Source organism: Podarcis pityusensis (assembly GCF_964106645.2).
Source record: "Podarcis pityusensis genome assembly, chromosome: 3".
Lineage (NCBI taxonomy): Eukaryota > Metazoa > Chordata > Lepidosauria > Squamata > Lacertidae > Podarcis > Podarcis pityusensis.
This window is the reverse complement of record NC_138026.1, coordinates 94,133,696-94,160,033: the sequence shown is the minus strand read 5'-3', so window position 1 is coordinate 94,160,033 and position 26,338 is coordinate 94,133,696. Positions and strand designations below refer to the sequence as shown.

Genomic DNA, 26,338 nt, shown 5'->3' with positions numbered 1-26,338 from the left:
TCATTAAGTCCGGTGCCACTCAAAGTGGCCATGCATTATTTTCGATGACCCCGATTGTTATTGAACAGGGTGGCTGTGAAGGGTGAAGGAATCACTAATCCGGAGTCCCAGGCACGCCAGGTTCCGATGCTTGTGGCCTATATATACACTCCAGATTAGAAGATCCTCCAGCTATCCAGCTCGGCGCCACGTGTCAGCCCCTTTCAGTCGAGCTCGGCCCACCCACCAGCCCACCCCCTTTCTCCCTTTCCCTGCTTATGTGTGGTTGAAGGGAAGGGAGACTCCCATTTAAAATAATGCAGCTGACAACTACAAATTCACTTTTGGCAGGTGGATTATGGGTATGTTCTGTCTCCATATGCATGGTTGTTACTCCAGATTGGGTATTTGGTTCTCGAGCTCCCAGTTTCACATCTGCCTGCCCTTGCCGGCCTCTTCCCACCATCTCAAGCCCTTTCTCGCCCACCCCCTCTGCCCTCCGTCCCCTTTCGCCCGCCTCGACCCTCTCTCCCTCGGCCCAGGGGGGATGCGGCGAGGCGCGTCTCGCTCTGCCCTTGGCTTTGGAAACGTCCCCGCTGCCAGGCGGGCGAGCGGGAGGATGAATGGACGGGCGAGACGCCGACGCCGCCGACGCCTGACGCAACATGGCAGCCACACGCCCCGCTCCACCAGCCCCACCGGAGGGGCTGCCCGCTGGCCTCCTCCGGCGTCCAAATCCCGTGTAGGAAAAGAGGGGCAGCCCTTACCGAGAGGGACGTCCGAGGGGTTCACCGTCAAGCTCAGCGCCATTCCGGCGGCGGCGGCGGCAGCAGGCAGAAAGGACCGGGCAGGAGCGCGGCGACTGGCAGCGAGGCTGAAGACGCGGCCCTCCCCTTTCCCGGCTCTGCTCCCGCCTCTCGAGTAGAGGCAGCAGCGCCGCCTCCTGCTTCGGCTCCCGGCTGGTCACAAGGCCTGACGCCTGCGCGTCTTCCTCCCCGGAGGAGGCCGAGAGGCTCTTCCCCGCCCACAAGCCCGTAAGTCTCGAAGCGCGTTTCTCCTAAACCGTAAAGCCCTTCTCGCCTTGTCAGCCGCGGCTCCTCCCCTCAGAAAAGAACGAAGGGCGGCCGCAGGCGCTTCACGCGATTGCTCTTTATACGTTATGTGGCAGGCGCGGGTTTGGAAGCGCGTGTGGCTGCTCGTCACGCAGCCGTGTACAGTATCCTTGTCGAAGGCACACGTGGCGGGTTTGGGGGCTGTCAAGGAGCCCCGAGGCAGCTGGGACATTGGCAGCCTCTTCAGAAGCTGGTGCCTGAAAGGGCAAAATCTGCGACCTTCATTTCAAACCTTGGTCTTCTGTAAAGAAGATGAGTCATGGGCAATGCTGCGTCATTGTCACTGATGGGCTATGGCTATTGTTATTTTATTTTAGGTTGCAATTCTAACCAATAGTAAGTGTTCACAGCAGATATTCCTCACTTTCCCATTATCCTCCTAGGCTAGGCCTAGGTGGACATTCCTCATCATCACTCTTGAGATTATTGAACGTTTCCCTAATGAACAAGAACCTGTCATAATACTGCTAAATAAAATACAATTAGAAAACTAAAAATACTAGGATTTAAGTGGCTTCTTCCTCTATGCCTACTTAACTGGGGCTTACCTTGCTTATGAACCTTCCATATGATGTAAGCAATGACACTGAAACTAGAAAGTGGGAAATCTGGGGTAATTTGTACAAAAGGTGTGATTTCTAACTTTTGAGGTGTTGCAGTGAGAATTCTGACTGGAGCTGTAACACAAGCTAAACACATCAGTTGTGATCCAGACTCCTTTGTACAGAGGGGATAATTATTTTACATGAGAAGGGAAATTTTGGTGGATTAAACTCCCCCTCTTCCTGTGCTGCAGTCTTGATCCAAATTGTTTCCCAATCTCCCCTAGGCTGCTTCTAATGAAATAAAAATGCTTCCTGGTTTGTTAAACCTATATTCCATATGCAAACCAGAAAATGATGAGTAAGGGCTTCCTACAAAATAAGAAGACAAACCAGTTTCCAGATTCAGACATAATGAAAAACTGATTTTCCAAATCAGTCAAGCTGTGTGTACAATGAGGAATGGGGAGAGAAGAAGAGGGAGCATCAAAGGGGCATCATATCCCATTTCTGAGTCCAGTTTTAATCCCAAACAGACCATAAGACACATTTAAGAAATGGTAAATATTTAATTTTCACAGTCATTTTAATCCACTCAAGACACATTGTGCTTTCAGTGTATAAAAGCTGAAATACATTTGTCTATAGCCTCTTCATACGTGAATTGCACAAAGGGGGCATCATACTGCTGGTCAAGCATTGTATGGATGTTTGAACTCAAGAAGCCTAGCATAAACAGTAGGCAAGCAGTGTAGCCCTGCTCCCCAGTCATCACGAGACACCCCCTCCTTGAGTGATTCACATGTGAACAGGGTTTATAAACAGAGGTGATTTATTTTGCACCATTAAATATAATGGTACTTACAGTTTTTACTCTCAAGTTATCAAGGAAATGTGATTGTGTAAAGATTTGATTATTCAACAGGAATGTGTATAGATCAATAACAATAAACACAGTAATGGGGCAATATAACATTTTAGAACTATGCTAACTGAAGTAACCTACTGTTCCAAATGAAAACCAAATTTAATGCCTGTTGTAACCGGTGGGTGACAGGGAGAGGAAATTACTAAACACTGTGGCAGAATGAAACTTTGATCCAATTCCATAAGCCATTACCAATTCCAGCTAAGAATAATAAGAAGCTCCTTCCCAATCAAGTGGAATGCACCATGCTTTGTATTTTAAGGCACAAGAGCTTGTTTAACCGTCTCAGGAACTCGACTGGCATAATAGTCATGGTTTCTCAAAGCAGCAAGGACACCTCCTGAATTCATATGCTTGACGTCTTTGTTATAACAAAAGAAATTGCCATGAATATCAGTGAGCTTGCCTGAAAGAAAAAGAAGAGGTTAGCCTTTAAACACAGCAGCTCTATTTCTACAAAGGAAGGGGATTGTAGAAACATAGTAAGTTGCCTTATACCAGTTCAGATCATTAGTCAATCTAACTCAGTATTGTCTACTTGACTGGAAGCAGCTCTCCATGGTTTTAGACAGAAGTCTCTCCCAGCCATACCTGGAAGTGCCAGGGATTTAACTTTGGATGTTCTGCATACAAAGCAGATCTTCTACCACTGAGGTATGGCTCTTCCAAGGTTATTTGGTAAAGGAACTGAACTCTCCTTTTCCATACCTTGGTTATCTAAATTTATTTCCCTCCATTACATAATCCCATTTTAGCATAATGGATAATTCATTTATTTAATTGATTTATAATCAACTCTTTAAGAGAAATCTCGACAAAGTAGCTCACAAGCATACACTCCAAATATTATAGATACTGAAAAACATTGAAATATTCATATGCATGATTATGCCAGTAACAAAAACCAGAAAAAAGCCTAACAACAAAATATAACTGGCCTATAACTCAGCAATATACCGTATTTTTCGCCCCATAGGACACACCGCCCCATAGGACGCACCTAGTTTTTTTTGGGGGGGGGGAATAAAGAAAAAAAAATATCCCCCCCCCAGGCTTCCCCCGACCCCAGCCCCCAGAACAGGCTGCTGCCTGCAAGCCTTGCGAGCCCGGCGGCCTATCCTATGCGGACATCTGCCCGAAGCACGGGGTGTGCTCCACAGCGCGCCCCGTGCTTCGGGCTGCTGCCCGCAAGCCTTGCGAGCCCGGCAGAACCTCCCGCCAGGCGTGTGAGGCTTGCGGATAGCTTCCTGAAGCCTGGAGAGCAAGAGGGGTCGGTGCGCACCGACGCCTCTCGCTCTCCAGGCTTCAGCGAAAGCCTGCATTCGCCCCATAGGAAGCACACACATTTCCCCTTTATTTTTGGAGGGGAAAAAGTGCGTCCTATAGGGCAAAAAATACGGTAGTTGCTATGTCAAGGAAACTCAGTAGCCACAGAAAAGAATTTATCACATAGGTCTTCCTGTATGTGAACTGGTTTCATCAAATGTTTCAACTAACCATTGAAAGAATTGGAATGACTGCAATAGTGAGTTCAAGTGGTTTTGTATCCTTGCTTGCTTGCTTATTTACTTGCACATGAGAAGATATGCCAACAAATGTGAGTGTAAATTAAATCATAACTTCAATACTACCTCATATAAAAATTGCATGGTAAAACAACCCAAAATAGAAAGGCAGTTTTAGGTTATTATCTAATATGTGTACACAGACACACATACTGTGCTATCATACATAGACAATATTACAAAATGTAGAGCAGCATCTGAAAACCTTTTTGTTTCATTTATTCCAGTGTTATCTATTGACTGGATGCAGGTGGCGCTGTGGGTTAAACCACAGATCCTAGGACTTGCCGATCAGAAGGTCAGCAGTTCGAATCCCCGTAGTGGGGTGAGCTCCCATTGCTCGGTCCCTGCTCCTGCCAACCTAGCAGTTAGAAAGCATGTCAAAATGCAAGTAGATAAATAGGTACCACTCCGGTGGGAAGGTAAACGGCATTTCCATGCGCTGATCTGGTTCGCCAGAAGCGGCTTAGTCATGCTGGCCACATGACCCAGAAGCTGTACGCCGGCTACCTCGGCCAATAAAGTGAGATGAGTGCTGCAACCCTAGAGTCGGCCACTACTGGACCTAATGGTCAGGGGTCCCTTTACCTATCTATTGACTCACCTCCTACTGCATGCAAAATAGCTTCTGGTGCACATGTGTCCCACTTCTTGCAACCAGGGCTGGCAAATACATAAGCAGATGCCTTGCCTTCCACAAGCTGAATAATCTGTCATGAACAAAGTTACAGTCACCATGTAGGCAATTGCATTTACAGACAAACTCTCCCTGTATGAGTTTGGATGATCAAATTTCAACTTAATAAGGCAAGAAAGACCAAGGCTTTGGCCCATTAACACAGTCCCTTCACTCCTCCCTTGGTATGAACCAACCAAGTCGTCTTCCATTAAATGTAGCTTCTTATTTCATACAAAGTGAGTATCTATTATAGTTACTACTAACACTTTTGAAATAAGGCAACACGTTAAACCAAAGTTTGAAATCATTTCAAAACCATGACTTCTTCCAAAGCTGTTAAACATCATTCCTGGTTATCATAGAACAGTTAAGGGAAGACGTTCTGCATGTGGAAAAATGCTTCCTCACAACACCCTGAACATCTTTACAGTGAGTAGGGCAGCACAGTTTTCGGTTGGTGGTGTACACTGTGCATCTGTAGCAACCAGCTTCTGTGGAGGCAGAGTTCTATACATTTTTGATTCAGTGAAGCTATCCCAATATTTCAATGGTCATTTTTACATAGCGAACAATTTATCTGAAATTCAGGAGAAATGACCCTCCTCCACAGGGAATTGTTGACAGGTCAGTTGAAGTTGCTTCATTTGCCCAAGAAGACCCAAACAACAACAAACCTATGACTTGGTCATAAGGTGTTTTCATTTTTTAAATGTGCAAACCCCCTAAAAGCACTAGAAGGAGGCAGATAATTTTGAAGGCCGCTTTCTAAATTATCTCCGTCCTATCAAGGATTAGTACGTCTCAAAGTCCCATCAGAAGCCAAAACAATTCACATTTCTTCCTAACACTTGCATATCCCACCCTATAATGCGAAAAGAGGTTCAGTTTAGCAGTGAAAGGGAAGCAACAGTAGCACCCTACTGACAGTGGTGGTACTGCGCTTGCCAGGAGGGAGATGAAGTCAAGTGGCAACAAAGTCAGGTGAGCTCTAGGTTGGTGGCAGACCTGCAGGTGTATACACACCTGCAAGCCTGCCAGTGGCAACTGGAGATCCCTCAACCTCACCTTGCCCATCCCTGTCGAAGGAAGCAGCAGCACTGCCAGCAGCATGAAGAAATTACTACCACTACAGCTGATGGCTTAATCCCTGTACTCATTCTCATGGAAAAGATGTTCTGCAGTACAGCTCATGAAGAGCAATCGTATTTTTGGTCCTAATCTTTTTTTAAAAAAAACATTATCTTTCTAAAAACTGAAACAAAATTATCTCCACACCTTATTTCCTGCACCGCCAACTCTCACCACATGATCAGGGTTCATGGCACTAATACAATCATTGACCAGCTTGCTGCTGTGTGACCGTGTGGTGGTGATAATATGTTTCCCAGCTGGAGCCTCCTTCAGCTGAAATCCAAAGGCACCCAAACCTAGGACTCCCCATATTGTCCTGCCCAGGACTGCATCTGCACCTGCCTGCAAAAAAGGTACAAAAAGTTCAGACACTGCAATGATGCCTTTTGTCGTAAACTACAGTTTTAAAAAGAAAGTAACGCAGATGATCGCTGGAAGTACTGCACTTATGCTGTGGAAAGAAAACAAAACTTATTTAATAGCATTTCTCTTATTTTGCCGCTTTTTTGCATTAACATGCAAGTTCCATCCCTGGTAGGGATTGTATTTTTATGATTAGTGAAGAAATAGAGTCAGGACTCTGTGATTCTTTTCCCGAGTTACAGCAGTATGAGGTCTACTTTTGCCCTATAATAACATACAACGTCTCAGAACACTTCGTAAGATAATATTACTTCCTCCAAAACTCCCTAAAGGGGAAATAGAATCCCACTAATGGTACTAAGTCAACTGTTTCGCTTTCTGATATACAATCTTTATTTGCTTTCCCAAACATTTTATCTTTGACTCCAATCATTGTACCGTCAAGCTCACTTACTCAATTACCTTTATAATTTAGTGCTTTTTCCACCATGTAAATAAGACAAAGCTCCAGGTTTTACCCAGACTATTAAGTACAGCAGCTCTATCCCCATCATCCATAGGAGATAATCTCTGCACAGCATCCAGAAATATTTCCAGCCTTTAAGCCTAATCGCAGCAGACCACAGCATACGGTGCGTTACTTTATAACAAAACAACTCAAGAATTCCTGATGTTATATATAAAAAGTTTTCCCTGACTCTACAACAAGATTGCAGATAAGCCCTGATTGTGGGCATAGCATTTGCCTAGTGGGATTTAGTAAGAAAGAGTTGATCCTCCCCTTAGAAATCATTCTTTGCCTGGTTTTGTGCACTTCCTTTTATCTAGACATACACCACTGCTATATGCACAGCATTATCCAGCAGCAGCTAGGGGAATCAGGCAATTTGTTTGATACTTTTCAGCAAATCAAGGCATCTCCTACCTCGTAGTTATAATAGGGTTGGTTAATGACTCCTGCTATTGCTTTTCCTCCATAAGCAATTCCGATAAGAACTGTCACATGATCAAGAAGTCCTGAAAGAGGGAATAAAGAGTTGTAGCTTGAAACGTCTTCTAACTTTTGTCATCTGTGCCATCTCAGGCCATATCAAGCGTTTTTCTCAGCATAGGGTTAGACCAGGCATAACCAGGGTGGTGGTCCCCAGGTGTTGAGGGGAAAAACTCCCATCACCCATGTCCATCACCCAAGTTATGGGAGGCCATTGGGAGCGGGAGTCAAGCAACACCCCGAGGGCACAATCTGGGCTAACCCCCTAGTTAGATTTACAGTTTCAGAATATTTAGAACATGATAATATAATAGAAACTTGCTGCAGGTATATTTATTATATTACATTTATATCCCACCTTTCACCCATGATGAAATTCAAGATGGTGAATGTATTGTTCTCAGGCACTCTCTCTCCTATCCAGACACTGCTGCACCTGCTTATCTTGAGCAAGTTTCCTGCACCTTGTCTCTTTATTTCTTATATACAGTGGCACCTCGGGTTAAGTGCTTAATTCGTTCCGGAGGTCCGTACTTAACCTGAAACTGTTCTTAACCTGAAGCACCACTTCACCTAAGGGGCCTCCTGCTGCTGCCATGCTGCTGGAGCACAATTTCTGTTCTCATCCTGAAGCAAAGTTCTTAACCTGAAGCACTATTTCTGGGTTAGTGGAGTCTGTAACCTGAAGCGTATGTAACTTAAAGTGTATGTAACCCGCTGTACTGGATTTTATTGTATTACACTCAAAGGCTGCCAACTCTAGACAAGCAAGAGGTGTTGGCTATCACTCATTAAAATAATGATTCACTAAAATCAAGATTCATTTTAAAAAGGAAGAGCTAAGACAGGCTCGAATTCTCACAACATAGCTTGGCAGAAATAGGGCTTCCCTGAATGTGGCTAGCAATTGACAGTACAATCCTATAAATGTCTACTCAGAAGTAAGTCACACTGAGTTCAGTGGGACTAACTTCCAGATGAAGGGGAGATAGGATTGTTGACTTAGTCAATTAACAAAGAATGAATAAATCACCCAGCTGATTTGGTTTCACAGTCCAATTTCTATTATCAAACCCAATCTCCTACAGCTTTTTCAGGTAATGGTGACCTCTACCTGTCCAGTTATCACTGGTAAATGTCACACATTAACTCAATATGACTTTGGCATTGTGCTTAATAAAACAAAAGTGCATACTCAATGTGAATGCACTGAAAGGAAAAGCAAACCTTCTGTGTATTCTTTGGTTCCATCCAGAGGGTCGACCCATACAACAAGCTTTGAAAGGAAACAAAACAAAGGAGAGTTTCAAGCAGAGATACAGACTTGATATCAAAAGCATAGCTAGCAAGAAAGAAGAAAAGAAATTGTGAAGTGCATCTTCACTTGGAGCAACTGCATCACTGCTGAATAAGAAATCTTTTTATGGTTAAGGATTAATGTTAGTTTTAGTTTATCCAAATGTATGTCTTTCTTCACACAGTCAGAAATCCCAAACCAATTTACAAAACCAATGACATATTAAATATATTGTACAATAAAAGATATTTTACAACAGTACAAATACACTAGAACAGCTCACCCAGAAAAGTCATCTAACAATATAAAACAAACCATCCCACCTGTGTAAGAGCACACACCAAAAAACAGCCACCAAAAGCCAAACTCCTGGTGCTATCCAAATGCCTGTAAGAATAAAAATGCAATCACCTGGCTCAGGAAGGAAAACAAAATTGACACCAGACAAACTTCCCTTGGGAAGAGTGTTCCATAACTGGGGTGACATCTAATTCAATAATTAGATGAACCTTTAGTTATTAGTACCTCTTCTTCTTTAATGTTAGTATACTGCTGTGGACAGGCTTTCTTCAATATCTCCTCACATTGGCCATTCTCAAGTAACTCTTCATCTACATCTTCAGAGGGAAGATCCTGATGTAAAAAGAAGAGAGAGATGCACAGTTAAGGTTAATAATACTGAGACGGGTACATAAGTATTTGCCGGTTCACCATGCATAAACCTACGTAATATTGGGTAACATGAGAAAGAAACAGTGGTGGTGTGTGTGTGGATTGACAAATCTCTCTCTTTGGGGCTTAAAAAAATTATAAGCTATGAAGAGGCAGCAATAAGAAAAAAAACTGAGGACATTTTATTTGCTTTTTACCAATTGTCTCAATTAATCAATTGCTGCTTTTATCAATTGCTGTTGATGTATTGCTGCTGCTGCTGCTCGTTTTTGAGTGGATTGTGGTTTTATTGCTGTTCTATTGCATTTTTATACATTTTTGTACACCACAATTGTGCCCTACAAAGTATCAAATTAGGTAAGCCTGAACAGCACATGCTGGATTTTAGTGTCCTCACCTCTTCACCGATGATCGTGAGCTTAGGAAACTTCCGTGCCAAAGAGGAACAAATGCTCATCTGCACCAGCCGGTCAGCCTTGGTCTGCAGGTCATTAGCTCCTGACTGTTCAGATAGAAAACCAAGAGGTTGACAGTCAAAGCTATGATGTGGCCCAAACAGAATACTAACTTCCTTCCTTTCCCCAGTGAAGATATACTAACAGCCATGCAAATACATTTCTCAGCTTGTAAACTATGACAAGAGGCCATGGTAATCTTGTGAACCTGGGGGTTTTATGGCCCAGCAAATATTTCCATGTTCCAACAGAGGGACGGTGCCTTTTTTGTGGAATGCTTTAGACTTAGATAAGTTTGCATGTTTGCATATCTAACTAGCAGTCATCTAGTGAATATTTCAAAGCACTATAACATATATTTATAAATATATTTCCAAATAAGGTACTCATTTTTATATTCCTGAAACAGATGTTCCCTTTAACCACCAACTCATACCCAACATGTTTTCTGGTTCTCTACTTTTATTTTTAAAATGTAATTGGATTTTATGTAAAGATGTTTCTGTTAAGGTGCAATAAAAGGTAGATCAGAGTTAGACTCCAGGCCTTGAAACAAGATGCAGAAACTTAAGACATTCATAAGCACCATCATGGTGCGGTGGTTGGAGTGTTGGACTAGGCTGGGAAGAACCACATTCAAATCCCCACTCAGCCATTAAGATCACTCTGTGAGATAGTAACCCTCTTTCTACTTAACTGACCTCACAGAGTTGTTGCGAAGATAAAGTGGGGAAAGAACTAGTTATGCCACCTTGAGCTCCTTGAAGGAAAGACAGGATATACATGATGATAAATAAAACCCACTGGACTAGTCCCACTGGACTAAATTGGAACTTATTTCTGAGGAGGCATGCATAGGATTGTGCTGACAGTTACCTTCTCAACTACACCTAGATCTCCTCCGGCCATGACTTTCCTCACAATTGTTCCTGCTTTATTAGCGACAGAATATGCTGAGGCCACAAGACGCATCAATACAGTTGGACTGGAAGACATGCTTACTGCACGGAAGAAGGGATAAAAATCTTGTGAGTGCCACCGTCATCTCCCCAAACAAACACGTTACAAGCTTAGCACAAAAATATTCAGTGGGGAAAATGAATATTGCATTAGCAGTGGGCAACATATGCTGTATTTTTCTTTCAGAGATATTGTGAGGCACGACTCGCCCACCTAGAAATGTTCTTTGCTCCTTCTGTGCCCCCTCAGAATTCTTTTCTGTTTCTGCCACTGTTGCCTTGATGTTGGCTAAAGAAGAATGAATGGGTGAGATGAAATTCACATTTATTGTTCTGCCCACTTTTGCCTCCGGCCTTGCCCACCACTACCATGTGGCTCCTGAAAGCTTGCTGAGAAGCAAATGCAGCACTGAAGCTGAAAGTTTCACCATCCCTGAAATAAATAATCAAGTAAATAAATGGGGACGCGGGTGGTGCTGTGGGTAAAACCTCAGTGCCTAGGACTTGCCGATTGCATGGTCGGCGGTATGAATCCCCACAGCGGGGTGAGCTCCCGTCGTTCGGTCCCAGCTCCTGCCCACCTAGCAGTTCGAAAGCACTCTTAAGTGCAAGTAGATAAATAGGTGCCGCTTTATAGCAGGAAGGTAAATGGCGTTTCCGTGTGCTGCGCTGGTGCTGGCTCGCCAGCTGCAGCTTCGTCACACTGGCCATGTAACCCGGAAGTGTCTTCGGACGGCGCCGGCTCACGGCCTATAGAGCGAGATGAGCACACAACCCCACGCAACCCCAGAGTCGGACACGACTGGCCCATACGGGCAGGGGTACCTTTACCTTTAAATAAATGATTTAGTAATGCCTTCATAGCACTGTGAAGTAGTGTCATGGCTGTGAAAAGGAAAGGCTAAATGTAAACTCCACAGAACATTTTATTGCGATTAGAAAAGGCAAGAATGTGCAAGCTTTAAACTAGTTTTATTATTACATAAAGATACGTCTCCACGGACTCCCTTTGTTTGCTTTCCTCGCTTATTCTCAGAGGTATTCATTACCTTTGATCCAGTTATGCAACTAACTGCTTTCCTACCATAGGAAATTCCTTACCCAACTCATGTTACAATCTCATGATCCTTCAGGACAGAGGTGAGGAAACTTTTTTAGACTGTGAGCCACAAATCCTTCTGGACAACCTTCCAATGGCCACATGCCAGTAGCGGGCAGGGCCAGGGGCAAAACTTGAGTGGAACAACACCTGTAAATTTTACCTTTGTAGTTTACACATGCACACCTTTGTCCTCCATGCAGGAAATCAAGATGGATTATTCAATGACATACTCCAGCCAAGACAAGCATTCAAGGAGGGTGGAGGAGCAGGGCTGGTGAGAGGTGTGACTTGAAAAAATAAAGTGTGGCTGGGTAGAGGCTTAAGGGCCAGACAGAAAGGTACAGGAGGGTCACATCCCCACATAATCCTAACCCCACCTGCCTGGGCCTGAAGTTAGAAGTGCTTGTGCATACCCAACAGATCTTTCACCCACTGCAAGTGCAAAACACAAAGTCTGAAACTCTACCTGTTTACTTTAAATGCAGTCCTATTATGTTCAATGAGGTTTACGCCCAGATAAGGGTGCACAGGGCTGCAATCTTCTGCTGGGGCGGTGAGAGGCAAACCTGAAATGATATTGAACATGACAAAAGCCCTATTGTGGATATATCACAAAGTGCTTGGCAGATATATAGCTTATGTGACTGATAGTACTATTCTGAGCACTACACAAAGCTACACTTTTATCCTACATTAATTGATCTAGAATACACATGTAGGATTCGCTTGACAGTGAAAATAGTAGAAATTTCACACTGATTTCTGTGGTTTCTTATGAACAAATAATAATGTTTGTAAGACGTGCCATTCCGGGCCAGCCTAGGCAACATATACTAACGCTATACTTTTGATGTTAGCCGCCCTGAGCCCGGTTTCAGCCGGGAAGGGCGCAATACAAATATAAGTTTTTTATTACTTCTTCTTCTTCTTCTTCTTCTTCTTCTTCTTCTTCTTATTATTATTATTATTATTATTATAAGAGAGCGGCAAAGATCAAAAGCAATTCCACGTCAGCTCATTTACATTAATTTAATGTGATCTTGAGCATACGACTCGGAAAGCCCTCCCCATTCTAATAGCCCAGCGAATTACGCCTCGTTTTTCCCTGGAAGTTCAATGTGCTTCTCTCTCTTTCGCAATCGTGCAAATGCCTAGCGGGTGCAAATATCCCTCCCGTTGGTTCTCCGCCGCCCCATACGATCCCTCCAGCTGCTAAATAAATACTGGCACAAACATGACTATCTGTGATACTCACTAAAGAAGGTGAGGGAAATATGAAAAGTGCATGCCTACCTGCCTTTGCAACAGCAGCTCTCCAAGCACACCTGCAACACAACCTCCCAGCCCGAATGCTAAACCCTCCCGCGACTTCCTCCCTCTAAGCCGCCCGTTCTCTCTCCGCCTCGCCTACCAGCATCGGCTGGGTCCTAAAGCCCATTCTATCAATTTCCCGTACACGTTTCTTTGCGGGGCGGATAGGAAAATACCCTAGAATTCACGTAGGATTCGCATGACGGTGAAAAACAGGCATTGAAATAGTAGAAATTTCACGGCGATTTCTGTGGTTTCTGATGAACAAATAATACTGTTTTTAAGACATGCCATTTCTGGCCAGCCTAGGCAACTGTCTCAATCTACCTAATGGTAGATTGCTACCATGTCCTTAAGGAGGAAGAAAAACACATAAATAATATTAAATAAACTTACCATCCAAACTGTGCATACAGAATAGTAGTGCGTAGATAAATAATCAAACTTACTTAGCTAGTTTATAACCCAATCCTATACACTGGTGTACATTCCATTGAGTTCAATGGGGCTTACTCTCAAATAAATAAGAATAGGATTGTACTGTAATCTGAGGTGTGTGAAATGAAGCTTCTGGATTATCTATTTACTCACCGTAGCAAATTGAGGTCAGATTGCAGAAACTCCTTAAACGGGCAGCGTCGACTATGTATGTGGTTTCTATTTAAAGGCAAATCTCTGAACTGTTCGACATTTTAGAGAGTATATTATATTGCTTCTGCATAATAACGCTTTAGTAAAAAGCAGCTTTCTTAAAGTCAATGCGGAGCGTCCAGACTTAAAGATCTATGGATGTTTTACTCATCAAAACGACGCCTCACTGAGTTCAGTACAAGTAATAAGTGAGTCGTGGGTGGTGGGTGGCAGACTTAGAGAATTCCACTGATGCTTGCAAATACATGTGCATAGGATCGGGGTTTTACGTTGAAAAGCATGTGCGATTCCTTTTAATTGTGGATTGTTTTTTATTTTATAACTTTTCCGTTAAATGGGTAGCCCCTTTGAATTTCTTATGACAAATAGCCTTGATATAAGGTTTGTTTTCCCACTCCTAAATGCAAAAATAAACGGCAATATATCAGTCCTTGAAGCAGTGGCGTAGCGTGGGGGGTGCCAGGGGGGCCGGCCGCACCGGGCGCAACATGGGCGGGGGGCGCGCTCGCACTAGCAGCTCTCTGCCCCTACTAAAATCCACGGGTTAGGGAGCCCGCGCTCGCTCGGCTTGGCGAGGAGGTCGCGGAAGGGGGAGAGCGAAGCCTTCTGCCGCGGGCAAAAAAAGGAGAGGAAGCCGGGTGGGCGGGCGGGCGGGCTGGCTGGCGGGGGTCTGGCTGCGCCTGCTGCTGCCGGTGCAGGGCAAGGCAAGCAGAGCGAGGAGGAGAGAGAGGGGAAGCAGCTAGGAAACGCTGCGGTGTGGAGGAGGAATCAATTAAGGAGAGAAAGCCAAAAGCCTTGGAGAAAGGGAAAAAAGGAAAGAAAAGAGGCAGCTCCAGGAGAGCGCGGGGGAAAGAGAAGCCTCGCTGCTGCTGCTTGGGAGAGTAAATTACTGTACTTGCCTTGCCCCGGGTTAGGGGGCGCAAATTATTTGCCTTGCCCCGGGTTAGGGGGCGCAAATTATTTGCCTTGCCCCGGGTTAGGGGGCGCAAATTACTTGCCTTGCCCCGGGTGCTGATAACCCACGCTACGCCGCTGCCTTGAAGTGCAATAGGTTTTTTTTGTGCGTGTGTACATGCATCCCTTTTCTGTGGGTTGGGAGGCGGCTTCTCAAACTGTAAGGCAGCATTGTGTGAAGCCTTTTTTGCTTACGGCCTTCCCAGGGTGTCTTTGAAACTTCAGCACCCTCTCTCCCCTTCCAGCATCTGAAACGTGCCACGAGCCGGTCTGTGCGTTTTCCAGTCAAGAACTTTCTGCGTGGCTCATTAAAGCTCCGAAAGTCGGGCTTCATTTGCCCTTTTCAGCTGTTATTACACACCCGCAAGCAGCAAGCGGGAGGACCGACCTCTAGAGGGCGCTGGGCAATTCAAACCCCGCCCGCCCCTTGCAGCACGCGAAAAAGAAAGAAGAACCCGTTTGAAATGTCCCTTTCGGGGCCCCGTTCAACCCTCGCTGCTCGCCGTAGCAGGCCCGGAAGTGCCCATAGGGCAAAGTTAGGAAGATGTGGGCACTGCGGGCGCCGCCGCTGCTCCAGTCCTCTCAGCGTGCCTGGGGCTGGGCATGCAGGGCGGTGTCTGCGGGGCCCGGGAGGGCCCAGAAAGCGAGCCCGAACTCGAAATACCGCGAGACGGTCTTGCTGCCCCGAAGCGATTTCCCCGTCCACTTGCCCGGCCGGCTGCAGCCCGAAACGGAGTTGGAGATTCAGCAGGTAGAAGAAGGAAACGGGGGAGGCTGGGCTGAGAGAGAGGAGCGCTTTTTTGAAAAATTATGCCCTCCCGCCCCCTAGTTGCAAACCAAATTGCGTAGTAGTGCAATCGACGCGCACGTTTTTGTTGGGACATGTCATGCCACCACGGGCGCTAGGGAAACCTGAGCATCCTCGGGGTCCTGGTGAAGGGGAAATCTGACACTTTCCTTCAATGCCGGATTTACGTATAAGTTAAGCATGGTATAGTTTAGGGCTCCACTCTCTTGGGGGCTCCCAAAAAAAGTAAAGGGGAAAAAACTGGACGTACATTTCCAAAATATAAGATAAAAAACAAGTAAAATAAAAACCTAATACAGCAACAGTGTGTTGTGTGGGCTCCTATGATGTAAGTAATGGGCATATATTCAACACAAAAATATAGCATATATTCAACACAAAAAACAGTGACATTTTGTTGTTGACAAAGGACAGCTGGACATATAAAGGGCCTCATTACCTTCAAGTAGCTTAGGGCCTCATCAAACCTAAATCCAGCCCTGCTTTCCCCCCACTTTGAAGCTGCCAATGAAGTTTTCTTAGCAAGAAGTAACTTGAGGTTAAAAAAAAAAGTAGCTTCAGGAAGGCGATTTGTTCAGGGAGAGAGAGAAACGTTTCCTACCCATGCACCAAAGTGCTGAGATGCTGCTGTTATTCATATAACAGAAATGTGCGTGTTAATTGTTTTCAAATGATTTCTCTGCTAGTTTGATTTTATTGGGACGTACCAGAAGGTCAGGTCCAACTAATATCAAGAATCTGCTTTTGCAATCCTCTATAGCCACAACAGGCGCTGTAAGTCAAACTATTAGACTTCACCCCCTAAGGGGCACTCTGTTGTCTCCCAAGAAAGATGGGTGCCAACCCACCAGCTTTTCCAATCGGCATCCCAGAAATTTATACGCATAATGCAAATGATTGCACTGCATTACATATATCCCAATATGCTTATTGGGACTTATCCCAATATGCTAACTTCATATGTAGTTGACAGATTAAACTAGTTTAATTGCAATCCCCTCGTTCCAGGGAAACCTGTAAAGAAAGCTAAGATTGCCAAAAGTGGTTGGGGATCTCAATTCAGAACACCCTTACCAAATTACCGTTCCTTGGGGAAGTTGTGATTGTTAAGCTCCACAGAATTTGAATTGTAATGCAGTAAAATACAGTATAAGAAGCAAAAGCAATTAATCACAATTGAAAATCAACCATAAATCCACAGATACACCATAGACCAGGCATGGCCAAACTTAGCCCTCCAGCTGTTTTGGGAGTACAGTTCCCATCATCCCTGACCACTGGTCCTGTTAGTTAGAGATGATGGGAGTTGTAGTCCCAAAACAGCTGGAGGGCCAAGTTTGGCCATGCCTTTTATAGACCATTGGAAGGAAGTTTGCAGACCCTGCTGTAAAATAACACTCATTTTGTGTTTAGAATATGGTATGTAATATTATTTCTAATTATGTGTTTCTATAGAAATGTGGCTTCTCAGAACTGTATTCATGGCAAAGACAAAGGAAAACAAAGCAAGAATTTTGTCTTCATGATGGACCACCGTATGCCAATGGAGATCCCCATGTTGGTCATGCATTGAATAAAGTGAGTGCTATCTTCCTAAATAAATCTGCTTTGCCTCTGTAAATACTTAACATTCAGTTCACCAGCAAGTCAATAAAAGTTTTGTATCTTTCAGTATTGATCTTATGTGTACTTAAATGTATGGAACAATAATAGAAAATAACTTAACATTGAGGATCCTAGAATGAGTGTGATATTAAATGGAAATGAATGGTTGATCTTCCATGGCATATTAATGTTGAATTGTGTCCTTATTGAAATGCAATTTGAAGTCAGTCAATGTTTGCCAGTGTATCTAGTCTCTGAGTTCATAGGTTTGTTAAACATTGGAGCAGGTGGAATCTAAATACATGCTGATGGAACCCTGAGAATTTGTAGAGTGAGATAGAAATATGTGTGCTTTTCTTTTTCTTTGGTTTCCCTTTAGATTTTGAAAGACATCACAAATCGGTTTCACGTGATGAGAGGCTATAAGGTACACTATGTGCCTGGATGGGATTGCCATGGATTACCTATAGAGTTGAGAGCACTGTCAGAACTTGAGGAAACTGAACATCTTTCTCCAATGGAAATCAGACAGAAAGGTATATTTCCTCTTGCAAGCTTTCTGAGAGAGGTTTGTGATGTGGGTGTGCAATTTCTGTCATTGTTGGTCTGATAGAAAGTCTTGTTTGTGAGGATTGCAGAATCGGTGTGATCTCATGTGTTTGAGAGATACCTTCTTAGATTATAGGTGCATGATTTAAAGCAGGATTGGGGAACCTGTAGCCCTGTTGATGCTTTCGGTCTCCAACTCTCCTTTAGCCCCAGCAAGCATGGCCAGTTGTCAGGGATGATGGGAGTTGTTTGAAGGCAAGTTGTTCACTAGATAGAATTGCAAGAACTGCTTTCTGGTTCTAGGCCTTTGTAGAGGAATTTTGAGAGCTGAAAAGGTAGTCTGTGAGATTCAAATTCACAATGGGCTTTTTTTCTCCACATTTCAGCTAAAGAATTTGCAGAAAAGGTAATTGAAAAACAGAAAGAGGCCTTTATCCGCTGGGGCATAATGGCAGATTGGGAGAACTGCTACCATACGTTTGATAGAAAGTACGAAGCAAAACAACTGGGCATTTTTCACCAAATGTTTGATAAGGTGAGTTAACATTTATTTGGTAAGTAAGAATTACGCTGTCAAGATTGCCATTCAGTTTTGATTACTTAAACCGTATTATTTTCCTCCTAGGGTTATATTTATCAGGACTATAAGCCGGTGTTTTGGTCTCCTTCAACAAAGTAAGTGGTAACCGTACTCATTCTTGGAATATAGTCGGTGAGAGAGTGGAAGGCCTTTTTCCTTATTTAATTCACACTTTCTTTTCATGCAGTACAGCCTTGGCTGAAGCTGAACTTGAATACAACCAGCAGCATGTTAGTCGTTCTGTTTATGTCAGATTTCCCTTATTGAAACCACCACCCAAGCTAGCTTCTGTGATAGGTATGTTGTGTATGTTGTATTTTATGTATACTCTTAATACAATTTTTGTTAATGTTCTTTTAATGTACTTGAAATAATGCTTATTAAATATACTTTCCCTTGTAGACGGATTACCTGCTGTGAATTTGATAATCTGGACCACACAACCTTGGACTATTCCATCGAATGAAGCTGTCTGTTATATGCCAAATTCAGAGTATGTACTCATTTGCTTTTTATTTCTCTGGGACATGCTTAAAATCTGTTGTTGCTAACAGTAGGGATTAGGGTTGTTTTTGTTCTTATCACAGAAGTAGGATGATCATATGCACATGTACTCAGAAGTTAGTTCAATACAGCTTATTTCAGGTACATATGTATGATTTTCTACTTTAATAGGAGTAATTTTGCAGCATTAATTTTGACTGGTAACAGTACTGGCTCCTCTGGATTTAAAAAAAGGTGTTTTGCATGCATTTTATTGCCAATTTGTATGTCTCTTTGTATTCTAGCATTTAATGTAGTGATGCAGTAAGACCACTTATTGTCTACCTTTATTCTGTTGAACATTTTTGCTCACTGCTTTACAATTTTTTAAAAAAGAGGTGCATGTTGTAAAGCTTAGAAACATACTGCGTTGCAGCTTGCTGTAGGGCTTTTGGTCTAGCAGGGATTATTTTGATGTCCCCTCCTGTCTGGTGCCCCCTGAACCACATCCCACAATGTTCTGAAGAGTCAGTCTCCAAATCCTCCGGGAGCAGATTTTCAGCGAACACAGAAGAGAAGGGAAATGGCAAAACACTGTATTCCTGTTTTCCATTCGCTTAAGCTTTAGCTACATCAAATCTCTTCTATGAACAAAGGGCCACCTTGGAGGTTATCATAGTTGTGAATGCATCAGATGTGACATGGGTTCATGGTTTCCAGTAGTCTCTTCCACCACTCCATTCACAAAACAAGCATTTTGAGTCTAAAAGCAGTCTGTAGTTTTGCACAAAGAGCTGCTAAAGAGGAAAAGCCTTAAATTTGTGTTCTTGCATGTTGTATTAGCTATGTCTAATGGCCACAACAAAGCAAAAACAGCCTGTAGGAGGATTTAAATAAAAATATTTGGAAAATCCTAGCTAAAACTATTAGAGACTATGAGTTGTGTAGTCACGGAAGGATGTAGCATAAATCAAAAAGAGATAAAATTGGAGGATGCCTTGTGTTATTGTATCCAATTGTTTTCTGATTCAAAGACAGGCGACCTTTATGAGGAAACTAATGTAATTTATTTCAGTGCAGACTTCTAGAAACATTGAAGTGGATTTTTCTGTTCCTGATCACAATGAGTCCTACAAAAATGCCTTGTTATGGCATTAACATTTCCATGATAGAAATTGTTTTAGTGGCACCGTTGGGAAATACAGATTGTCACAAAATGGGGAGGATCTGCTCTGCTAATTTTGGGGAGAGCTCTGTGATACTTGCATGTATTTTTTACGATTTGAATGGTGCTAAATTAAAAGATGTCATAAAATTGTAGGTATTCCATTGTGAAGTGTGCAGACACTGAGGAACATTTCATTGTAGCGGCAGAAAGAGTACAATCTATAGCTGCTGCTTTGGATATGCAGTTTGACGTGATTTCAACATGTAAAGGTAACCTCCTTTTTAATATTTGAAAAAAGAAATGGGTATATTTCTAATACTGAATAGTAGAGGATCGGTTGTTGACTTACTTTCCTGTAAATTAGAATAATTTACCTGTAGCTTACCTGTAGTTGAGTTAGAATAATTTGTAGAATGGTAGCTAATCTGAAACAATAAACCTATTTATTAAATTATTGTAGCTGCTCTTGAGGTAGCCCTTGGCGCCTCCTTCAACAGGCTGTTCACATGTTGCTTTTTAGGAGGTGAATCTCTGGTAATCCAGTTGCTCACTGGCAGGCAAAAGGATTGACTGAACTAGGCTATGTAATTCAACAGCTCCCCATAGAAAGAAGGGGGAAACTTTAAATTGAGTGGTCAGGGAGATGGGGTGTTAAACACTCTACAAGTTGACTAACTTGTTTAGCCTCCTGCCCTGGGAGATCTCCCCTTCCCTGCCTCTCACGCAACCATCCATCACCTTCATCTGTATGCAGACCCCTCATTAACCCTGAGTACAGGGTAACAAAAAACACAAGGGCACTCAATAGCACTGCCTCATCGTGAAACAATACTGTATGTTCCCTTCGCTCCAGGGTTCTAAGATGTTTGGAGAGCTTTCACAAATGCAGGAAGTTTCAGGAAGTGGCTCATGAGTTGAGAACAATGGGAATGACTGGAGTGGGTGGGGCAGGGAGTGGAGGTAGCACACTCTCCTACATGAGAGAAGAGGGTAATGCTTCTTTTTAAGATGGTGCTTGTTATTGGCAGTTTCTTTAAGTACCTGAATTATCAGTACATATTTCTTTGGAAAAGGTGCTGCCTGATTTCTTTGGCCACCTTTTTCCTCAACGAAACACTGCAAACCTCTTCTCTCTCTCCATCCCCCAACCCCCTCCAGATATATACATGTGTGCAGTTTTTCTACTGGTCAGTTGTTGTATTTCCTTCTGCTGTGTTCTCCTTCAGGTACAGATTTGGAAAGTGGTGTGTGCTCACACCCCACCATTCCTGAAAAGCAGTCTCCCCTTTTGCCTGCAAACCATGTGACCATGTCAAAAGGAACAGGATTAGTTCATACAGCCCCAGCTCATGGTATGGAAGATTACAGTGTAGCTTCTCATCACCAGCTACCCATGGTACTGTGGTTTTGCTTGCTTTGTCTTTAACATGTGGGTTTTTCCCCCCTTCTTGCACCAAAAATATTATTTATCAAACATAATAAGTGTTATAAAATCACTTGATAGCACTCAGTAGCCACTCTGGTGCCATCAAGGTACACAAGACTACCAACGATCACACTGGGGGGGCAGGGACGGGGACTTGTAGTCTAAAACATTGTGGAGAGGGCCCCTGCGTTTGGAAGGCTGACTTAGGTGATACTTTGCTGGTGCAACAGGGTTTCCCATCCTCTCCTCCCCTCTGCCTTCCCCCCCCCCACCTGCCCAAATCTGTTCCAGAGAATTGGGGAGCCCACCAAAATAAATTGGGTGGGGGAAGCTGCTGGGGTGAACAGAGGGAAGGGAAGAGCCACTGTATGCAAGAAAGTTTATCTGTTTAAGTATACTGTTGGAGGTGGAACAGAATGTGTTTGTGCATTGGATTAGGGCAATAGTTGTATTCATCCAGGTATGGGGCGCATGTAGTTGTGCAATAAAGGAGCAGAATGCTGTTGATTCTGTCCTGAAAATCATCCAGTTGCAATAAACATAGTGATAGATTTACAAGATGTATATAAATCCTCTATTTTATTAATATTCCTTTTTATATCATTTAGATTGCCTAGCATCCAGAGTGTGCAAATAAAAGCATTAAAAAAAACCATACCCTAGAACAGAAAACATTTTAAACATTGGGGACAAACAATTGGATACTAAAAGTATCATATACAGCCTTACTGTCTCAGTTCTTCCAAAATACCTGAATGACTAAATGCATCCTCTAAAGGTGCTAGAAGGACTGAAGGAGCCAGCCATATTTCCAACAGGGGGAGAGTTGCATTGTTGTGGTGCCACTGCAGAGAAGTCCCTGTTGGTGATACCACTAGGAAGTCCTCCCCTGCCCATCTCAGAGCCTGAGTAGGCACATACTGGGTAGGGTGTTCCAAGTGCCTGTGTTCCTTAGAGAGTACCTCATGTAAGTCTCCTTTTGCCATCTCAAGTTGACTGTAGGCAGCTGCTTTGATAACACCCTCTTCATGTTTAAAAACAATCCTTTAGCTGCCCTTGCTATTCTCCACAGCTCTTTCCAGCTCTATAGTTCCTTCACTTTGGTTATTCTGCAAAATCCAGAACTGAGAGTACAGTATCTTCCAGATAGATCCCATCCCCTTAGAATTCGTGAAGTTATGTAATACTCTAACATATATAATTGTATGTGTATAAAATATAAATTACATGAGAGATGGGGGGCATAAGCTTGCATTTGAAATATTAATCTTAGTTTTTAAAATGTTTTATGTATGAGCAGTAAGAGATTTTATTCCTTTTAGAATGGACAGGTAGTTGCCATTTTGAGCAAAAAGAGTTAATGCTCCTCACTAAAATCTTGGAAGTCTGCTTTTCTCTCATGGCTAAATGTATTTGCTTCTGGTGGGAAAGTTTAGCATCTTATACCTCACTCTGGATAAGAATGATATCACCTTCCTCCTTCTAGTAGTGAGCTCACACTCCTGTAATCAGACAAAACTTTCTCAACTTTTTTGACATAACCTCAAAAGTTCCCACCTCCCCCTTAGGACTGCCTGGTGGGTGAAGATGGACGTTTCACAGAGGCTGCAGGGTCTGAGCTTCAAAAGAAAGCTGTCCTCGAAGAAGGAAATGAAGCTGGTATGTATATTTTGTATTGTATTCAGAAATAAAGTGGAGTTTATCAGATATAATGAATGCCCTGTTGTGCCAAGAGAAGTGCATTAGCATTTGGAATTTCAGCCGAGTGATAATTTTGTTCACTTTCCTCAGTCATTCGGATGCTTCAAGGAACAAAGAGCTTATTAAAAGAAGAGAAATGCATACACAGCTACCCCTATGACTGGAGGACTAAGAAACCAGTGATCATTCGTGCCAGCAAGCAGTGGTTCATTAATACGGCAAATCTCAAGGCTGCTGCCCAGGTACAAGGCAGACTTCTAAGGTGTATGGATACTCACTTGTATGTGGGAGGGGGGCATACTTTGCATAGCTGATACAGTCATACCTCGGGTTGAAGTAGCTTCAGGTTTTCAGGTTTCGCTCTGTAGCGACCCAGAAGTAACGGAACGCATTACTTCCAGGTTTGCCGCATGCACAGAAGCTCAAAATGACGTCATGCGCGGAAACTGCGAATTGCAACGTGCAGACGCTGGTTGCGTTCACTTTAGGATGCGAACGGGGCTCCAGAATGGATCCCATTCGCATCCAGAGGTACCACTGTATTTTAATTACCAAAAGTATCAGTCTTACTGCATGCCTCTAGGCGGCTTTCTGATGAGTGATGTGTAGCAAGAAAGACCATTGGTTTGCTAGCTGGGGCTGATGGGAGTTGGGCACCCCAGTCTCACCATCCATGGTCTAAATAGTGCCTCTGTCTTCCTTTAAGTCTCAACTTTGCCAAATGCTTTCTGGCTATTTTACAGGACGCACTAAAGAAAGTAAAATTTGTCCCAGCCTCAGGGGTGAACAGAATGCTAGAGATGCTGGACAAAAGAACATACTGGTGTATATCGAGGCAGCGGCGTTGGGGTGTTCCCATTCCAGTTTTTTACCATAAGGAAACGGGAGAATCATTAATAAACAGGTGAGTACTTTACAGTCTTCTGTTTTATTTCAAAAAGGAATTCGGTTTGCTGTCAGAAATACAATCTTTTTTGCGTAGAACAGTCATTGGCGTTACAATACATGCCGTATTCTGGCGTTTGCTGTTTCGGTTCCTGTGGCGGATGATTTGTCGAAACAGGGCATTTTGCATGGAAATCCAGTCCTGCGATATATTAGCATGTTTGTTCCCAAATTAAAATCTCTCAGGAAGTTTGATGGATGCTGGGCGTAAACAAGCAGTGCAGCTATTGGCTTTGATGTCGGGATCTGCATGGGATGGGATAAGAGTACAGAGCAGCCCTCTAGACTAAATGGGGCAATGTCTTCCGCAAGGGTTTGCATGCAGATTGCAGCACATCCCTATGAAAGCGGCCACAGAATGGGACGCATCTATGCAAGCTGAGATTCCAGCATTTCAGGGTTGGACTAGATGACCCTTGGTGTCCCTTCCAAACCTACAATTCTATGATTCTAAGTCAAACCATCACAGTGTGCTAAATAGGCAGACCACAGGCATTTACCTGCTGGGAGCAAAACGCTTGTACAGAGGATGAAGCCTGTCTTATTTGCAGTGCACATTGCACTGCAAGATCAAGGAGCATAGGCTCTGCTGTCTAGCGTCAAGGAATGAAGGGGTGGTGCTGGGAACCCTGCTCATCTGAGAGCCAAGTGCAGCCCTGGGTTTCCCCCTCCATGAATGACGAATGAGCCTGCATTCACTTATTTGGGAAACAGTAAGAGGGTGTGCCTCTGGATGGGTCTCAACCTGGCAGCCCCAGACCCTAAGAAACAAGCTCGCTGCCTGAGTCTTGAATCACTCCATTTGGTGGTTATTTTTGCATTTGTGCTGGCCCTTGGGAAGCGGCATCTATCTGTGAACTAGTCCCTGTCGTTGTGGTTTGCTTTGGCTGGCCATGCAGCAGCAGCAGCTGGTGTTTCTTTGTGGTTGCTGAAGGTGAGGAAAAGGCATGAGGTCCATAAGTTCACCAGACTGCTGCTGTCGGGTGAGAGTAAAACAGTGTTGAGTCTGTCTGCAGAAAAACAGACATGTTCATGGCAGCGCTTGCCCCGTGCAGAGGCCTGGTGAGGCCGCCCAGCTGTAGTTCTTACAGCGGGGGCAGATGCAGCCTGGGGTTGCAGTGGCTAAAGAGTAAAGTCTGTCCCAATATCCCAGTATCTTGGGTATCAGGAGACCTCTCAGGAGCTAGAGGAAATACATCACTGAGCACAGGTATTGTTGCCTATCTGCCGTACTGCACTCCATTCTGGCTTTCACAGGAGAAAAGACTGCATCATCAAACAATAATCCCTCTGTGTCACAGAGAAACTGTCTTTTATGTCAGTTGTGATTTGCAAAAGCCCATCTTCTTTCCCCTAGATGTTTGTTTGTGGCCAGGTGAAGTACCATGTCACCCTCTTGTCCTATATGTCTGCCTTTATTATTTCTCCTCTCTGATTCCTGATTTGCAAGGCCTGGTTGCTATTTTTCATTAATAAAGGAGAACTCTTCTTGTGCAACCCAATCCTGTCCTGTCCTGCTTAGTTTCCCCAGAAGCAAGCTGGGCAGGGAGGCTAGTTTGCACCAGGGGGAAGAGGTTTTTCCCACCTCGTCATGATTAAGAGAACTGATTGGGTGGAAAGGAAAAAGGACACAACTAATGGTTAATTCCTGGAAGTAATAATGCTGGGCCTAAATCTGCCTGACCTCAGATTTCACAGTGTTTGCAAAATATTGTGGCTCAACTACAGAACTAGTACCCCTGCTCTTTGGTGCTTAGGTATCAAAGCAGGTCAAGGCATTGCTCATTCTTGAAATGTCTTGCCAATTTGCTGTTGTAAACTGTCTGTGTTCCTGTTTTAACCACACCTTACTCTTTGTCCTCTGCGCTACTCCCTCTGCAAACATTCTGCAGCAGATAGAGATGGATAAGTGTGTTTCTCAGAGCAGGGGTCGGTAAGAAGGTTGACCAAAGTATTCTGGTAGGCTAATTTCCGGTGAACGGCTTAGTATCTGCTGGTTGCTGGGGTTCTTGCCAAGAATGCTGGATTATGCAGACCTTGGCCTAAGCAACAAGGTGCCTTCATTCTTACGCAAGAGTTTGTGCTTGTGATCATGTAAATCAAAATGATGTGCATGCTCTCTTACTCTGTAAGCTTTTAAAGCACATTGGTGATTCTAGTAACAAAACAAGAAATTGACCATGCAAGACTGAAGTCTCTGCTTTAGAAGTTCTGAAATTGATGTTCATGAGATCCTGATAGTCTCTTGTCACAAAGGATTTGTGGATGGGCCATGTTTGGCTTCAACTCTGGAACTAGGAATAGGATTTCTGGAGTGGGCTATGGGATTGCGTATACTCGTGTGCTGCGTCTACTTGGATTTGACACTGTGTGTGTTTACTC

The 26,338-nt window shown here is 43.6% G+C and overlaps 3 protein-coding genes across 7 annotated transcripts in view; 1 reads left to right on the top strand and 2 right to left on the bottom strand.

Moving 5' to 3' along the window:
- EPRS1 (glutamyl-prolyl-tRNA synthetase 1) overlaps positions 1 to 1,347 on the bottom strand; it is a 39,920-nt gene extending 38,573 nt beyond the window's left edge. Inside the window, exon 1 of one of the 4 annotated variants that reach the window (XM_081000483.1) lies at positions 747 to 1,347. In XM_081000483.1, coding sequence (XP_080856609.1) covers positions 747 to 789 — 43 coding nt within the window. In that variant the 5' untranslated portion in view covers positions 790 to 1,347. The remainder of the gene's footprint in view (positions 1 to 746) is intronic. The other 3 variants (XM_081000484.1, XM_081000485.1, XM_081000486.1) reach the window with 3 other exon arrangements.
- Positions 1,348 to 2,182: 835 nt separating this feature from the next.
- Positions 2,183 to 13,184, bottom strand: BPNT1 (3'(2'), 5'-bisphosphate nucleotidase 1). Of its 2 annotated transcripts, none has more exons than XM_081000611.1 (10): positions 13,069 to 13,184; positions 12,242 to 12,341; positions 10,591 to 10,715; positions 9,657 to 9,761; positions 9,113 to 9,220; positions 8,518 to 8,566; positions 7,225 to 7,316; positions 6,081 to 6,278; positions 4,731 to 4,836; positions 2,183 to 2,967 (listed from the first exon to the last, which is right to left on the bottom strand). In XM_081000611.1, exons 3-10 carry the CDS (start codon positions 10,708 to 10,710, stop codon positions 2,819 to 2,821), a joined length of 927 nt encoding a protein of 308 aa, XP_080856737.1. In that variant the 5' UTR covers positions 10,711 to 10,715; positions 12,242 to 12,341; positions 13,069 to 13,184; the 3' UTR covers positions 2,183 to 2,818. The 2 variants fall into 2 exon arrangements, with proteins under 2 accessions (XP_080856737.1, XP_080856738.1); XM_081000612.1 differs by having other exon boundaries at positions 13,073 to 13,166.
- Positions 13,185 to 15,197: 2,013 nt separating this feature from the next.
- Positions 15,198 to 26,338, top strand: part of IARS2 (isoleucyl-tRNA synthetase 2, mitochondrial) — a 32,505-nt gene continuing 21,364 nt past the window's right edge. The window contains exons 1-12 of the mRNA XM_081000121.1: positions 15,198 to 15,442; positions 16,955 to 17,077; positions 17,484 to 17,640; positions 18,040 to 18,188; positions 18,279 to 18,328; positions 18,421 to 18,530; positions 18,636 to 18,726; positions 20,038 to 20,153; positions 21,111 to 21,280; positions 22,879 to 22,969; positions 23,102 to 23,253; positions 23,755 to 23,915. Coding sequence (XP_080856247.1) covers positions 15,236 to 15,442; positions 16,955 to 17,077; positions 17,484 to 17,640; positions 18,040 to 18,188; positions 18,279 to 18,328; positions 18,421 to 18,530; positions 18,636 to 18,726; positions 20,038 to 20,153; positions 21,111 to 21,280; positions 22,879 to 22,969; positions 23,102 to 23,253; positions 23,755 to 23,915 — 1,577 coding nt within the window. The 5' untranslated portion in view covers positions 15,198 to 15,235. The remainder of the gene's footprint in view (positions 15,443 to 16,954; positions 17,078 to 17,483; positions 17,641 to 18,039; positions 18,189 to 18,278; positions 18,329 to 18,420; positions 18,531 to 18,635; positions 18,727 to 20,037; positions 20,154 to 21,110; positions 21,281 to 22,878; positions 22,970 to 23,101; positions 23,254 to 23,754; positions 23,916 to 26,338) is intronic.